The following is a 16815-nucleotide window of genomic DNA, read 5'->3' as shown; positions in this document are numbered from 1 at the left end:
AGGCTTACTTAGTTTTAACCTTTCCTTCTCCTTTAAAGCTTTGACCAATGAAGAAAAATATATTTAAAATGCATAAATATATGAAAACAGAACGACAATAGCTAGAATTTACATTTATTAAACATTTTATTAAATAGTATAGCTGTATTCAGTGTTGTTAAATGACACTAACAACTGTTGTATTCCTTTTCCAGAAAAGCAAAAATCAGTAAACACTATAATAACTTAAAAAACAAAAGAAAACAGAACTTCTAATGTGACAGAAAGTAACAATACCATTGAAATTTGCTTACAAACTTAAATGCAACTAGAACAACTAAAGTGGTAATTATATTTTGACAATCTCCCATTAATTGAGACAAAACCTACCTATAATATATAGATGACAGGCATGTTACGTGAACATAGTGATTATTATTTTTATTAGATACCCACACTCTTCTACATAAAGAGGCAACAAATACTTGCAGCATAAAATGGAGAGAGTAAGAGACATGTTCACAAGAGAATATTAGTTATTAAGGATTTTTAAAGAAAACTGTTTACTGAAAATTGAAATTAAAATAAAAACATCTGGAGGTTGCCAAGCAGTCAATGCAATGTACACTATTTGGATTTGCAGTTCCTTAGCTTACAGCACTGTGTTACATCAGAAGAGAACTTTTATATGTAACCTCTAGTGCAGACTCCCAGGTTATTTCAATAAGCTGGTCACGTAGACTTTCCTCCTGTTTCAACCTGTCTCCCCTTGGCAGCTCCAGCACAGACTCTCGCTTACCACTGGAACTCTTGTGAAATACATGACATGATGTTCCATTGTTTGCACAGTGTCAATACACAAAGGGCAAGCTCTCAAACAATGGCTGGTATTGAAAGATCTAAATCTATAGCACCAACAGGATGGCTGTAAAAATATAAACACAAGAAAAATGGAAATTCTGCCCTCCTTGTTTAACTTCATTTCCCACAGCCGTCTAAAAAACCAATGGAATTGTAGGAGATGTTTAACGACATCTACACATGGTAAATCAATTATGTTTGGGAGATTATAATCAAATGTTAATGTCATCAAAAAAGTTCAATGAAGCTTTTAAAGGAATGCTATTCTAAGTACTAAGGGCCACCCTATAGCTCATACAATTCACTGCTCTCACCAAGAGCAGACATATGCTAGGTTATATTGGCCAATACATTTTCTAACTTTCTGTTAAAGTTAGAGCTTTATTTTATGTCAGGTAATCTCTTAGGAAAAATTCAGACCATCAGAAAATGGTGGCTCAAGGTAATAGATGTAAAAGAGCAATATTTACAATATTTACCATAATCAAGTCCCAGAGGTGGATCGAAACATCGATTACATAAAAACATACTCCGAAAAAAAAATCCCTGTGTGCACCAGCACTTACTTATCAATATTTTGGAACTTCTGGGAGCACCAGGGTATGTGGCTGAACTACAAGTGTGTATGTATATATATATATATATATATATATATATATATATATATATATATATATATATATATATATATATATATATATATATATATATATACATACAGTATATATATATATATATATATATATATATATATATACATACAGTATATATATATATATATATATATATATATATATATATATATATATATATATATATATATATATCTTTTTTTTTGGTAAAAGGTCACTTATTATGATATAAATTATCTGTTCATTAGAGGGGAACTCCGGCTTCCAAACCAAAATTTGATAAAGAGGCTCACATAACACAGAAACCCCTAATATACCCATCACATTTACCTGTTTCTTCAAAAAGTATGAATAAATACCATTTTCTATGCTGCAATTCAGCTGTTTAACAGTTCTTCTCTTTCTGCATCATTTGAAATTCTGGCAGGGAAGGAGGGACTAAAACATTGTTGTTACAATTTCTAACAACTTCTCCACAGCTTACAGACAACATGCAGGAACTACATAACCCACAATGCATTGCACTGTGATGTTTCTTTCCTTATTGAAATCACATGTGCAATGAATTGTCGGGTTTGGGGGATGCAGGCTAAGGACAGCCAGATGTTGACACAAAGTAACAGTAGTCAGCCAGCTCAGCAAAGTAGTCAGAAAGATCAGCATAATAGCAGGGAGCTAGGCTTAGGGAACTGTCAGAAAATCATGAATAGTCTGCATATTTTTTAAATCATATATATTGCAAAATTGCTTGAAATTATGTTTATTTTTCGAAAAGCTATAAGAAAATAAAGTTATATTTTTGTGGATTTCTCCTTTAAGTATTCATCCTAAATAGTTTTCAAGTCAGGTAACCTAAAAAATGGTGTAAAATAGTCAAAAAAAGAGAATCCTCTCACTGCATGTGGTTAAGGTCTACAAGATATTTCTGTGCTATGACATGAGCCCTAGGTGAAATCCCAATTTTCTATTTTCATTTCAGTCGGTTTATACAGTAAAATTGAGTCTTCCCACATCCCTAGTTCCCTGATTAATTACATACGAAGTCTGGGGACCATAGAAATCTCATGGAGGACCAGAGCCAGGCTACAGGGTCAACATTCAACATTGGACTGCCTGGATGTAAAGGCTAAAAGGTTGACAATCCGTGTTCCACAGATGTCATTTACTAAGTACATAACTGAAACTATGACTGCATTGTGCTTAAGTTAATTTCAATATTACTGTACTAGCAATACTTGAATAAGATCTATAGTACCTGACATTTTCACTAAAGATGACAAGCAACAGAAGATCTAGATAGCAGCATTTCCCCTAAAGGAGAGCACTTTGTTTAAGCCAAAAACTTAACTGCGGCTATGCAATTTGCTTATCAATAAATGCCACATTTCAAGTATTCCAAGAGAAATGACCTGATAAAAGGAGACAGCTTTGACATGTCAGTCAGATTATAGGAAATGTCTGATCCAAAAGCATGCGAGAAACTGCAAGTCAAGAGATAAGAATTCAGAAGAATAGATTCACACCTTGTTAGATTTTTTTTTTTTCTCAAATATTAACCTTTTTGACACCTGTCATAATTGCATTATTGGGTTATCATGTCCATACTATAATTCTTACTAAAGCTTTAACAACTGCAGCTGAAGGAAAACCTGTTTTACAGATAGACTTTATTAGTTTTGCAATCACAAGACACCTCTCAATACTGACATTTAGATGCATGGATACCAGCTGTCACCTCTCATGAAGTCGTTTTCTTCTTGAAAATGCAAATTTGTGTATTTTCTGGCCAAAAACTGACTGTTGCTGCCAGTTTCATTTAAATAACAGGTGCAGGTGCCACAAAGTGGTAAAGAGTATGTCTTTACTCGTTGACATACAAACATTACAGAGCATATTTATAAAGAGGTATGCAGCATGTTTTAGACAAAAATTGGTGTAAAATAAACGTGGCATTTACGAAGCTGTGGATTTTTTTTTGTTACCCCTAATTTTACACATTATGATACTGGACCATTTCTGAAAACAGCAGGCAAAATCCATTATGGTTAAGTGAAGTTATTTATAAATGTGTGTATTTTGATTAACTCCATTAATGTACACAGTTATTTCATGCTGACTCACAGCTGGTGAACCAAGTCAATGGGGCTGAGGAAAAACTCCTTTATACATTAAGTGAGCGAATTTACAACTGTTTTTATATATGCATGAGCCCTGTAACCCAGAAAAATAAGGACCTGGGGGTTTTCAGATAAGGGATCTTTCTGTAATTTGTCCTGCCATACTTTAAGGGCAGTGAAAAACGCTGCTACTGGGGGAGAATAGTCGCCCAGCGACAAATTGCCTCTTCTTCAGGCAACTAATCTACCCTAAATGCCTTCCCGCTTGGATCGATTCGGCTTTCTGAAGTCACCCGAAGTTTCCTTGTGAGGAAACTTCGGTCGACGTCGGAAAACAAATTGATCTAAGTGCCACTCCGTTGGCGATTTACATTCTAGCCGGCGGGAAGGCATTTAGGGAGATTAGTCGCCTGAAGAAGAGTCGATTTGTCGCTGGACAACTAATCTCATCCAGTAGCAGCATGTGCTACTGCCCTAAGTCTACTAAAAAAACATTTAAAGGTTTAGTGATAAACTCCACAATCTGATCCCCCACAGCTGTAATGTAATGTCAGATCAGATAAGGTTGGAGAGAGTCATTTGTTTACAGCAGATGGTCAATGTATTATAATATGTCTTTCCAACGCCATCCATTTCTATCTTTCCGGGTGAAGACGCAGCATGCTGCTTGTGTTGGATGGCAAATGTTTAATGTAGTTTAACCATCCGATTTTTGTATCAGTCCCATTATATTTTAACCCATGTGACTACATCCAACTTGTCGGGTGCGTTTTGTCAATCCGATATCATCAGACAAAAGTCCTTGTGGAGTTTAGTACTAGATACTATACATCCAATAGGATTATGATGCATCCAATAAGGATTAATTGTATCTTAGTTGGGGGTCAAGGTTCTTTTTTATAATTACAGTAAAATGAGTAAAATTAAATATGCTTATACATTTTTAAAATAGAGACTATGGGAGATGGTCCTCCTGTAATTCTGAGCTTTTTGGATAGCAGAACACAAAAAGTTTGAGTGCTGCTACACATTCGGTACACACCATTACAAATATAAAGTTCACATGTTGAGGAGTGGTGTATTCTATCTCTGGGGCTCATTTGTCAACACTGGGCAAATTTGTCCATGGCAGTTACCTATAGCAACCAATCAGTGATAAGCTTTTTAAAGCCAGCTGCACGTAGAAAGATTAATGCATCAATTTGATTGGTTGCCGTGGGTTACTGCCCATGGGCAAATTTGCCCAGTGTTGATAAATGAGCCCCTCTGTTTCTTTTAAACAGTTTTATAAATGTGCCTTAAGCCTTGGAGTTTTAAATATTTTACAGAAAAATGGTCTTAAAATAAAATTTTCTTCTATACTTATAACTACTTCATGGTGCTTTGCCAATATTCTATGCAAATGGTAGTAACATTTAAGATGCATGTAACAGATGTGGTCTAATAAGGAATTATATCCCCTCAAAATGTGAAAAAACGTAATTAAACATGTTTTTGAAAAAAAAATTTACTTGGTAAATGTTTTTTGAAAAAAAAAAATGTTTCTAAACATTTACTCCGTTTTGCAGGTTACATGGTTTAGGTGAAGAGAAAAGGCATCTCTCTAGGAATTAGATCAGGTAAGACCAGAAGAGATTCAGAGGCGAATACAAAATAGAAAAAGAAAGTAGTAGATTTGTGAGATAGTGACTTATCATTTAGGGATGTGTTTGTTAGCTTTAGGATTTTAAATCTAATCCTGTAGAAATGTGGAGTAAATGGCTGGCAGAGCAGGCAGAAAATGAAGAATGGTAATTGGAAATCAAGATCTGCATACAGAACAGCCCATAGCTACAAATTTCTTCTTTCCATAAACCTCACAGAAAGTCACAGCACATAAAGTGGTTGTAGAGATGCAGACACACACATATCAGCTCTGTAAATGTTTGTGCCTTCCACTCAAATAACATTGCTGGGCAAGACAAATAAATATACCTATGTGGTCTTAGAATACCAAATTCTTAATTTGTATTCATGATGCCTAAGAGCACTAAGTTATTTCACAAATAATAAGGAAGTTAAGCTTCAGACAGATATCCAAATTTAAACAGCCAGTGCAATTTAAACTATTTGAATACCAGAATAATGGCAGCCAATCATGTCAATTGGATCAATATAGTTAATATTAGAGAGGCATGAACAGTAGTCCTGAACTCACGTCCTCACTGTCCTCACTGTCGCAAGCAGACACAAGTGAGTGAGCCACCGCCCCCACACCCAGCTCAGAGGGAATTTAGAGAAAAATCAGAGCAGTTGCAATGTTGAAAACCAAAATCAATTGTAAACACAAAATAATAACATTAGCTGTTCAAATATACACACACACACAGTGTGTGTGTGTGTGTGTGTGTGTGTGTGTATATGCATATATATATATATATATATATATATATATATATATATATATATATATATATATATATATATATATATATATATATATATATATATATATATATATATATATATATATATATATATACATATATACACACACACACACATACATACATGCATATACATACATATATACTCACACACATTACAATGCAGCTAAAAAGCAGCAAGAGTTATGAGTGGCTCTACAACTTTCCTAAAATGCCCTGATTTTTTTTTTTCTCGGAATGTTGGCAAGTAAGCCACAGTACAGGTATTGGGACCAATTATCCAGAATGCTTGGGACTTGGGCTTTTCTGGATAAAGGATTTTTCCGTAATCTGGATTGCTATACATCGTCTATAAAAAAAAAAAAAGCAACAGAACATGAAATAGCCCTAATAGGATGTTTATTTGCAACTAATATGGATCTATACAGCTTAGTAACCATCAAGTACAATGTACACTTTGTTACAGAGAAAAAAGGAAATCATTTTTAAAAACAAGAATTATTTAATGGACACTTAACATTTTCTGGGATGTATCAAAGAGTTAAATTTGTCTTGCGATAACAATGTGCTATTGGCCTCTATTGATGTAGTGAGCTTTTACACAAGCATTCTAAACGAAGCAGGCTTGAAAGCTATTGAAAAATCCCTCGTAGAGAGTGAATTTTATAATGGTCCGCCAATTCAATTCCCTTTATCTTTACTAGAGTTGTGCCTTAAACTTAATTAATTTCGATTTGAATCCACTTTTTTATCAATAAATTGAGGGAACGGAGATGGGGGCTCCAATGGCGCCCTCATACGTAAATTTATCATTACACACATACTGCCACACTATGGTCAAAACATTTTGTTATTCAAAAGTTTTATTGATGATATCTCTGTTTTGTGGAAAGGTAAGAAGAGAGAGTTGATGGCCATTGTGGATGGTTTGAATATGAAATCAGAAACGATTAAATTTACAGCAAAATGTGACAGTGAAATTGAGTTTTTGGATTTAAAGTTGAAAATAAATATAAATTCAGTATATATTATACTGTAAAGTAACAGATGGGTCTCAATGCTGAGAAACAACTCAGATCCAGATGTGTGTGAGAAAGAGCTTATTGAGATGCAGGAGAGGTTTTTACAACAAGGGTACAAGAAGACAATCCTTGATAAAGCTATGTGTAATGCAAGAACTAAGTCCCAACATCATGAGATTAGAAAGAGCCCTGATCTAATATTTTCCACATGTTATTGTACTATTTTGTCACAACTAGGACATGCCATTAAAGCTAATTGGCATTTGGGCAAAATTTGCCCTGTCCCTCCAACATTAGGTTTCCGTCGTGGGCAAAATTTACTGGTGGTATGTTAAGAGCTACAACACAGTATCTTCGTTACCACTTGCATGCCATCAAAAAAACTGAGCTGTTATAGGTGCCTGACTTCATCATGCCGATATAGGTCACCAGGGACCAGTTTGTACATCCACAAACAGGGCAATGGATACAGATAAGACACCACATAACTTGTACTGCAACTTTTGTAGTCTATTTAATCACATGTCCATGTGGGCTTTCATACGTGGGCAAAACGGATTTAATGTTGTGCCTACGGATGGATGCCCTTAGGTCTGCTATTAATACGGCCTTTAGAGAGCAAAATACCTCAAAACCTGTTGCCAACCACTTTTAAGAGTTGGGACATAGACTAGCAACATTTAAATATATCACAATTGACCACATTCCAATGCCAAGAAGGGGAGGTGATAGGTCCAGGCTGTTATTACAACGAGAATCGTTTAAGATAAAAAAAAATTGGTCACGTTATCTCCAAAAGGACTTAATGAGTACTGTTCCCTCAATTGCTTTCAGGATATACAGTGACGTATTTAATATAGATAAAATTGTGATACTATGGATTTTTATATTGTTAAAGTGATGACATTTATATCAGAAATTCATATCATGAATTTATATTTATTTTCATTTGTGTGTAACTATTGAATCATGTTGACGGTCTCTCTCTCCCCCCATTGTCACAATTGCAGGGGTTGTCAATGTAACCTCTTTTGCTTGGGGAACGGGGGGAAGTGACGTCAGTGTACTATGGGATGGGCGTGGTATAGTATATTTAAATGGAATACTGTTGTGAAGTTGAAGTTGTGAAGGCTTTAGTCCACAACCGAAACTTTAATGTATTGTCATAAATGGAGAATTGAGACTTGGAGTGCGCACATTTACTGAACAAATGTATCTATATATGTCTATATCTATATATAATTACATATACAATACTCTTAATTATCTTACCTGATAAGCTTTCAGTAAACACTGAGAGTTTGTCCCCCCACTGACTGCAGCATAACGGATGTTCCCTGGACGCAGTGACTATGGATGATGCTGGCTTCCCTCCAATATCCTGAATGCTAGCAAGTTCTTCATTAAGGGTAAAGGACAGATTAAATGTCATTATTACTCTACAGGGCACCCATGTTAAACATTCTGCAAAACATACAGAAGCCTTTATTTAATTAAAAAGGACATATCTTTGGTAAGAACGTTTCAGGCCTGGAATCCCACTAAACAGGAGAATGGCAGTTTGGGAGCATATAAGCTCTTTCCAAGTGTTTTAGGAATTTAGCCAACATTTTACACTGAAAGATTTTCTATTTTTACAGAGCGAGATGTAATGCTAGTTCTGTTTTCCTCTATTTAGAAGTATTAATTTGAACACATCATACAATTATGCATTTAAAACAACATACAATTACAAGGGAGCATCATCCTGCAGTGTAGAACTGGATCTACTTTATTCCAATATCACCCTCCACTACTGTATCAGAATTTTGCCTTTCTACATGATGTTTACACATAAAATGTGTTGCAACACGTGGCACTGGTTACGTCAAATGGACCTAGACTACTGATACTTGTTTACCTACCACAAAATAGGCAGCTACATCCTGACTGTAGTTGCTGTAGAAAGGGCCATTCTGATTGGCTTAAGTTATCAGTCTGGCCCTACCCTAATGTATTAAAGCCAGTAAAAAAGTTATTAAGCTAAAATCAGGATAATGTTTCCAGTTTATGTATGCAATACATAACTATAATATATATATATATATATATATATATATATATATATATATATATATATATATATATATATATATATATATATATGTACCTCTTTAAATAAATCACTGCTGCCCAATTTTTTGGTCTAACAACTGCCAAGGTAAAGAAAGGATATATACCGGTAGTTCAGGGCTCACCGCACCATTTAGAATGTATCCTTTAGGATCCTATAAATACAATCAAATTTACTCCTACAGCCTAATGCAATTTATTTCACTTGTAAACAGGTTAGAGGTTAAAAGGGCAGAATAAGCCCTTGTTTAACATGAGTTCAATGAATAGAGCTTGTGCCTAACATATTATTTGTGTATTGTTCTTAATCACTAAACAATTATGGCTTTTTTGTTATTTCTTCTGCTAGACAGGAAAACCTGGGAAGCGACTCCATGTTTGGTATGTGTGAGTACCAATGCACAAATGATGCCCACAATAAAGCAGGATGAGATTGTTATTCTCTACTAATTATCTAGGCCACAAGGACCAAATATGGAGTCACTTCAATTTCTCCCTTTGTCCTAATGCAAGAAATATCCAAAACCATAGATTGCCCCTTTAAGAAGGATGTAAACCAAATATTTAATTAGCCTCACTTAAGATGTTAATGCTAAGGAAATTTCCAAAAGGCACTGGAAATACACAATGGATATTGATAATTACAGTTATTATAGTAACAATTGTAAATAGGAAGCTCTTGTGAGGAAGGTCCTCTGATCACATTCTGTAAACCTCGTTTAAGTATTTTAAGATTGCTGTTATAAATTAATTGAAATGTTAAGTGCTATGGCACATGCATTAAATTTCAGCTGTGTAAGTTTTCAGGAAAGAATCACCAACAAGCACTAGCTGAGCTTTCAAGCAATTATTTGCGAGGATAATGGAGAGCAATTTGGGCTTTTTGATGCAGCATTTTTAACAAGGGAAAAATTGACTGAAATTGCCCTGTGTGCCGCAGCACTTACTGACTCAGCTTGTAATTTTACCTAGACCGGTGCTGTCTCCCAACATAGCTGCCTGCAAGCTTCCATATTTCTTCCCTTAAGATCCTACTGCATGAGAAGTCTAACAGTCCATGGAGAGAGGAATGTCATCACTGGGGACAGTTTTAACCTTGAAAGCAACAAGTAAGTTGCAGGTAAAACGTAGTCCCTGTGTAAAATGTATAATGAAGCAATAGAATTCTATAATTAAGGAAAGGCTTGGTGCACTTGGGGGTGCCAAATGTTAGGCACCCCCAAGTGATTGTATTGACTTACCTGAAAACCTGAGCCGGTGCTCTTATCAGCAGAAAACCGTACCAGCCCGTGGTTATACCAGTGAGCGACACGGATCGATCCAGGGCATGCGCAGTTGAATGAAATAGCCAACTTTTTAGTTAAAGTTCAGCTTTTCGTTCTACTGCACATGTGCAGCCGCGCAAAGACAGAGGAAGACGGAAGAATATCAATCCGTGGTGCTCACTGGTATAACCCCGGGGTTTAAGGTGTCAATACAATCACTTGGGGGTGCCTAACATTTGGCACCCCCAAGTGCACCAAGCCTTTCCTTCTCCTTTAATGAATCAGATGCAATCTGAGTGTAGAACTGGTTAGATGAGATGACTTTGACGTAGTTGCCCAGCTTAATATATTATATTGCAATGCATGGACAAACAATCCCTGTTTTGTTTAAAGGATAAGGCATTTTTTATAGTAGCTGTATGCAGAAAATGTCTCAATATCTTAAATATATTGATAATGGGCCAGCAAAACAAGACCATAAACTGACCTTTAACCACTATTTTTTTTCTTGCAATAAACAGTATGACTGTGATATTGACTATAGAGATGCAATAAAACTATGTCTGCATAAATATTCCCCCTTTTGCAAAAGACCTGATCTATTTTTATAAAATGTCTGCAGTGTTCAGGGGTATAGTTTCCCCAACAAAAAAACTCCTTTCTAGTATAGCAACTTCCCATTCAGAACACATGGTTATTTATACTGTCACATACATTCTCTGCTATGTACTACATTTAGGGATGGAACCTGACCAGTAAAAATAACACTTGATGCCAACTTTATCAATAGGAAAGAAAGAAATCACAGAGAGGCTGGTATTTTCCAGTAAATGTGGCATTTCTGTATATTACTTAAAAAGCTTACTGAAATATGGCTACAGTAGCAAAAAACAAAAAACTGCTTACCTCTGTTTTCCCTTGATTTCTGCAGGAAAGAAAAACATATACAGTATAGTCAACTAAAAGGTATCCAATTTCACAAAAATGAGTGAAAACAAGCACATAGCTGGTAGCTATCTGGTAGGCTTTTATGATCTTTTTTTAAAAAACAAACACTCTGAATGCCATAGATTCATGCAGTAGATTTTTACTTTAGAAATTTAGAATTTAGAAACAGTTGTTTTAACCCAAAAAACACCAACATAAAAAAAGTAAATACTTGGGCCAACCTCTTTGGTTCTTCAGAGCCTCTGCGGAGGGGTTTAAATGCCAGTGTAAAACGTTTTATCTGGAAATCTGATAAATAGAGGGAAGTAGTTTGGGAATTTTCTTGACTTTTCAATTGTTCCTATTTTTTTTTTTTGGAATGGTTCACCTTTAAGTTAACTTCTAGTATTTTATAAAATGGTCAATTCTAATCAAATTTTTAATAGGTTTATTTTTTATAGTTTTTTAATTAGTTGCCTTTATTTTCAGACTCTTTCCAGCTTTCAAATGGGGTCACTGACCCCATCTAAAGAAACAAATGCTCTGTAAGGCTATAAATGTATTGTTATTGCAACTTTTTATTACTCGTCTTTCTAGTCAGACTCCCTCCTATTCATATTGCAGTCTCTTTTTCAAATCAATGCATGGTTGCTAGAGTAATTTGGACCCTAGCAACCAGATTGCTGAAACTTCAAATTGGAGAGCTGCTGAATAAAAAGCTAAATAACGCAAAATCCACAAATAATATAAATTAAAACCAATTGCAAATTGTCTCAGAATATCCCTCTCTACATCTTACTAAATGTTAACTCAAATGTTTCTCCAACATTCAAATGGGGGTCACTCACCCACACTGCCTAAAACATATTGCATCGCAAGGCTAACATTTTATTGTTATTGTTACTTTTTTATTATTAGTTTAAAATGCTATTCAGGCCCTTTCCTATTTATATTCTATTCTTTTATTCAAATAACTGCCTGGTTGCTAGGCTAAATTGAACCCTAGGGACTAAATAGCTGCTGACATTCCAAAAGAAGAGACAGATAGTCACACAGACAGAGAGATATACAATCATGGTTAAATGGGATGTACATGCAAAAAAAACTATACTGCATCTGATAATCTACTGCTTCTTCACATAAAAAGAAGTATATCTGCAATTTACTTCACTCAACAAATCAGTATTTCGTTTCTCACTACCGAGCCAGCCATCAAATGATCTCAACACACAGCTTCCAGAAGGACAGGAGAGGAATTGAACCGCAGAAGAATGTTTTATTGAAGAAATGGTACTGATTTGCTAATTGAATTAAATTGCACGTATGCTTCTTTTTATGTGAAGAAGCCGTAGATGCAACATGTTTTTGCCTTTACATCCCCTTTAAAAGATATGAAACTGCCTTTTTTTCCTGAAAATGGATGTGCGATTCATAGAATTCTCCCACACCCGGACATCCAATATTCATAACACAGTATTGATGGTACTCCAGCCATCAGTGGTTCTCTGATATTTATTAAAATTAATTTAGAATTATACAGGATTTGCTGTCCATACTGTGTTATGATACATACATGAATGGACACTGTCTTCAGTCAAGTTGGAATATTCTTCCTGTTTTTCACTGGGGGCTTTGTTTTCTCCCACTCACTAGACAGGTCAGTTATCGTCTCATGAAAGTAAAGTGTGTAAGGGTAGGGAAAATAAGCGTAGGGCATAATTGCTCAACTATCCCCAAAATATCTTGTACTAGAGGGGCCTGAGACTGGATAACCCTGCTGGAGACACAAAAACTACAGTATAATTTATTACATAAACATTCAAATTTGTTTATGTATAAGTATTTTTTTATCTGATATTAATCAGTCGTGTTTATAAGACTATTTAAACAGCTAAAAATATAGAAAAAACAAACCACAAACAGGCATAGACCAAACACAATATTTAGTTGTTATAACAACATGATTTATGTTAACATTTGAAGAAATATAAAGATCTTTAAAGAACAAAACACAATTTGTGGCCCAGTTTCATACATAAACCTTTAAGAGTAAAATACACTTACTTAACAATTCTCAGCTTTCCAACTTCTCCTCTGCCAGTTGCTTTTGCCCACTGCTGGGCCAAGTACTTTGGGAGCTGAATAAGATAAAACATAGGGGGGGGGGATTTAAAATCAGCTGTATCTATTGTATTTTAGATGCACTGTTAGTTAAAGGGAAACATCGGAAGCTATGGCATATGTCTTATGCCTTGTGGCACAATTTCTGCAAGACAATAATAGCTGGTGTACAAAAGAGAGAGAGAGAGTGAATCATTTTCTTTTAAAGTTCAACTAAACTTCTAGCAAAAATAACTGTTTTAGTTGGCAGCAGAAAGAAGGTCTATGAGCTAGTCATTCAAACCAGACAACTCCACTCATTGCAGGACCAAGTGTACTGCTCCAGGAAGCTGGCTACTAAGCCAACCTCTGCATTACTCATCTGCTCAATGCCTTAGGACTAAAAAATAAAAACAATCATGAAAACCAAACATTTCATGCGAAGAATTCAGAAATAATATAGTTAGTCTTTTAACATCCCACTACAGAAATTTTCAATGATTCTTAGAAAGTTTCTCATTTCCATGAGATGAAGCATATATACGATTTGTTATATCAATGTTTCCCCTTAAAAACCGAGGTGGAACTCAAGGTGCCCTTGAAGAAGGCTTTTCGTATGTTCTTTGTTCTGGATGTTCTTTCCAGTAATGTTATAAAATGTGTTTAGTTCTATGATCGTTCTTTTAAAATGTGGAATAAACTGTAAACACAAACTTAAGTCATAAATATGAATTAATTTGCTGATTGATGTCTATTGCACTGGAATATCAAAGGAGACATTTGCAACTGAAATGGGAAAAGAATCAAAGTGGCTAAATGTTTAATTCAGAGCCAAATCCAGATCAGCATCAAGTATTTGTGCCTATAGAACTATATATATATGTCTGTAGAACTTCAATATTACCTAGTAGTCTTTGCTTCTTCAAAGGAAGTAAACAGTGGTACCTCAAGTTTAAGTGCCCCCAAATACTTGCATAGAACATACAATAACATAGGTAATACAGTAATACCCTTTCGTTCTGTGAAAAGACTGTATTTGTAGTTATACAATGTGTTTTACCAGTTGTCAAATTTACTACTTAATGATATAGATATTTTCTGCTTTTCAGCTCTCTAACTCTGAGTTAGTCAGCAACTTGAAGGGGGGCCACATGGGACATAACTGTTCAGTGAGTTTGCAATTGATCCTCAGCATTCAGCTCAGATTCAAAAGCAACAGTTATGACCCATATGGCTTTCCCCCAAGTCACTGATTGGTTACTGCCTGGTAACTAATCAGTGGAAACCAAGAGAGCTGAAAAGCAGGAAGTAGTGTTCTGTTCTGTTAGACATCCAGTCACTCCAGCCTTTGTAGATTACATTTTTGCCTAACTATATTAAAAAAACATGTTTTATTTTGGACAGGCTGTTTATCCAGTTTTTAATTTATACTGAACAATTCCTTTAACGGCTCCCCTATTACTACCCCTGCAACTTGTTAATATAAACAGTAGTCTTTCTGAAGCAAACACAGCAAATTTTTGACGCCCGCGAATTTTTCACGAATTTATTCGCTGGCGGCGAATCGCGCAAATTCGCCGTGAATTTGCGCCTGGCGAATAAATTTGCCCATCACTACCCTGTGCACAACTTTTTTTTTTCTTTGTGAATCAGTGCTGTCCTGGTGAATTTACGCCTGGCGAAGTGTTGCGATATGCGCAAAGCCAGCGCTGTCGAATTTTCGCTAGTTAGTGAATTTGCCCCATAGTCTTTTTTCAATCTCAGCTAGTATGCAATGGAATTATATAAAGAAACATGCTTTAGTTAACAGCAATATCTTTTTATACATGTGTCACTACACAGCTATATAAACACATTATAAACAGATATAAACACAATTTTTTTTATTTATTTATTGTTTACTTTTAATAAGCAAACCAGATAGGCCTTTACATATTGACTTTTTGTAACTTTGCTGTATTTAGAAGAAGGAAGACCTTTTTGTAACTACTGTACATAGCTACAGTAACTTAACTTTATTGTAGCGTTACTTTATATTGCAATGTTGCAGAGTTTTCAAATAAACAAGTATCACAAACTGTGTTTCTACCAACACACAACATGCATATAAACTTTACTGCCACTTTAAATGAAACATGCACTTATGACATTGCAAGCATTCTTTATATAAGATGCATTTTTAAAGAGGGTCATCTGAAAATACTGATATACACATGTGCAATAAACAATGGAACAAACTATCACAAGGACAACCGCATGCAGTTTCATTGCTTTATTTGTTTTTATACGTTTTAGGGGGTTATTTATCAAAGTTTGAAATTAAGAATTTTTTTAATACCTCGAATGAACTCAAATTAATGCACAACTCGAATGGTTTCTTATTTAAGAAAAAACTTGTATGGCAAAAACTCGCATTAGCGAGTTCAGGGTTAAAAACCTGAAAACTCCAATTGATCAAGTTTTCGGCAAAAAAAAACCCTCGAATGGCTCTAATAGATGACCTTTCAGGCAAAATCCTCTGAAAACAACTCAAACATCATGAAGGCCATTAACATCTTCATATGGTTCATAGGACCTCTGCTATTGACTTCTACATGACCTCGACAAGTTTTCAGATTCAACCTATTTCTAGAGTATAATTAATCTCAAAAAAATGTGAGTGTATTTTTTTATTAACTGATTTTTTGACCAAAAAAAAAATAACCTCAAAAACAAGAATTTTCGAGGAAAACACAACTCGATCCTTAATAAATCTGCCTTATTGTACTTACTGAAAGCATTTGGCCCAATTTCAAACTAAAATCAGATTTCATAAAATATGGCAAGGTGCACTATAAGAAATCTGAAATCTATAAGAAATCTGTGTTGTCTTAAGGGAAGCCGTTCTAGCACTCAAGCTCTCAGCACATTGCAGAAATGACAAGTGCTATAGCAACATCTGCAGAGCTGCTTCTCCTGAGGAAATGTCTGAACATTCATTTAACCACTGGACAACCGACACAGCAGTGCTCCTTAACGTCTGCTGTGACAAAGGAAGGGAGCAGAACAAAACTAAGAAAAAAGAGCAAAATCCTCATAAATCCTTTTCAAGGGTAGACTTAGCTCTGGCATCAACAGATATTCTCCCAACAGTATAGTAAATACAATATCAACACTGTCACACCATTACCTTCTATAACTCACACTTAGATGGTTACCAAATAATGGCATCAGAGCAGAGGCTACTTTGGCTTAAAAATTAAGATGTGGCAAAAACCAATTGGAAGGCATAACGGAAATGGAATCCAGGGAAATCAATGCTGGGATCACCTATAAGGTAGTGATGAGGTACTCTTCCAAAGCAGTCATGAGAGGCGCACAAAACTTGTTCTAAA

At 35.2% G+C, this 16815-nt stretch overlaps 1 protein-coding gene across 1 annotated transcript in view; it reads right to left on the bottom strand.

Annotated features, from left to right (window-relative positions):
- LOC108707543 (general transcription factor IIF subunit 2-like) overlaps positions 1-16815 on the bottom strand; it is a 128584-nt gene that overhangs the window by 94870 nt on the left and 16899 nt on the right. Inside the window, exons 2-3 of the mRNA XM_018245537.1 lie at positions 11321-11339; positions 8310-8435 (exon numbers count right to left, since the gene is read on the bottom strand). Coding sequence (XP_018101026.1) covers positions 8310-8435; positions 11321-11339 — 145 coding nt within the window. The remainder of the gene's footprint in view (positions 1-8309; positions 8436-11320; positions 11340-16815) is intronic.

This window comes from Xenopus laevis, chromosome 2L (assembly GCF_017654675.1).
Source record: "Xenopus laevis strain J_2021 chromosome 2L, Xenopus_laevis_v10.1, whole genome shotgun sequence".
NCBI lineage: Eukaryota > Metazoa > Chordata > Amphibia > Anura > Pipidae > Xenopus > Xenopus laevis.
The sequence above is the reverse complement of the archived record's forward strand: the minus strand, read 5'-3'. Positions and strand labels throughout refer to the sequence as shown.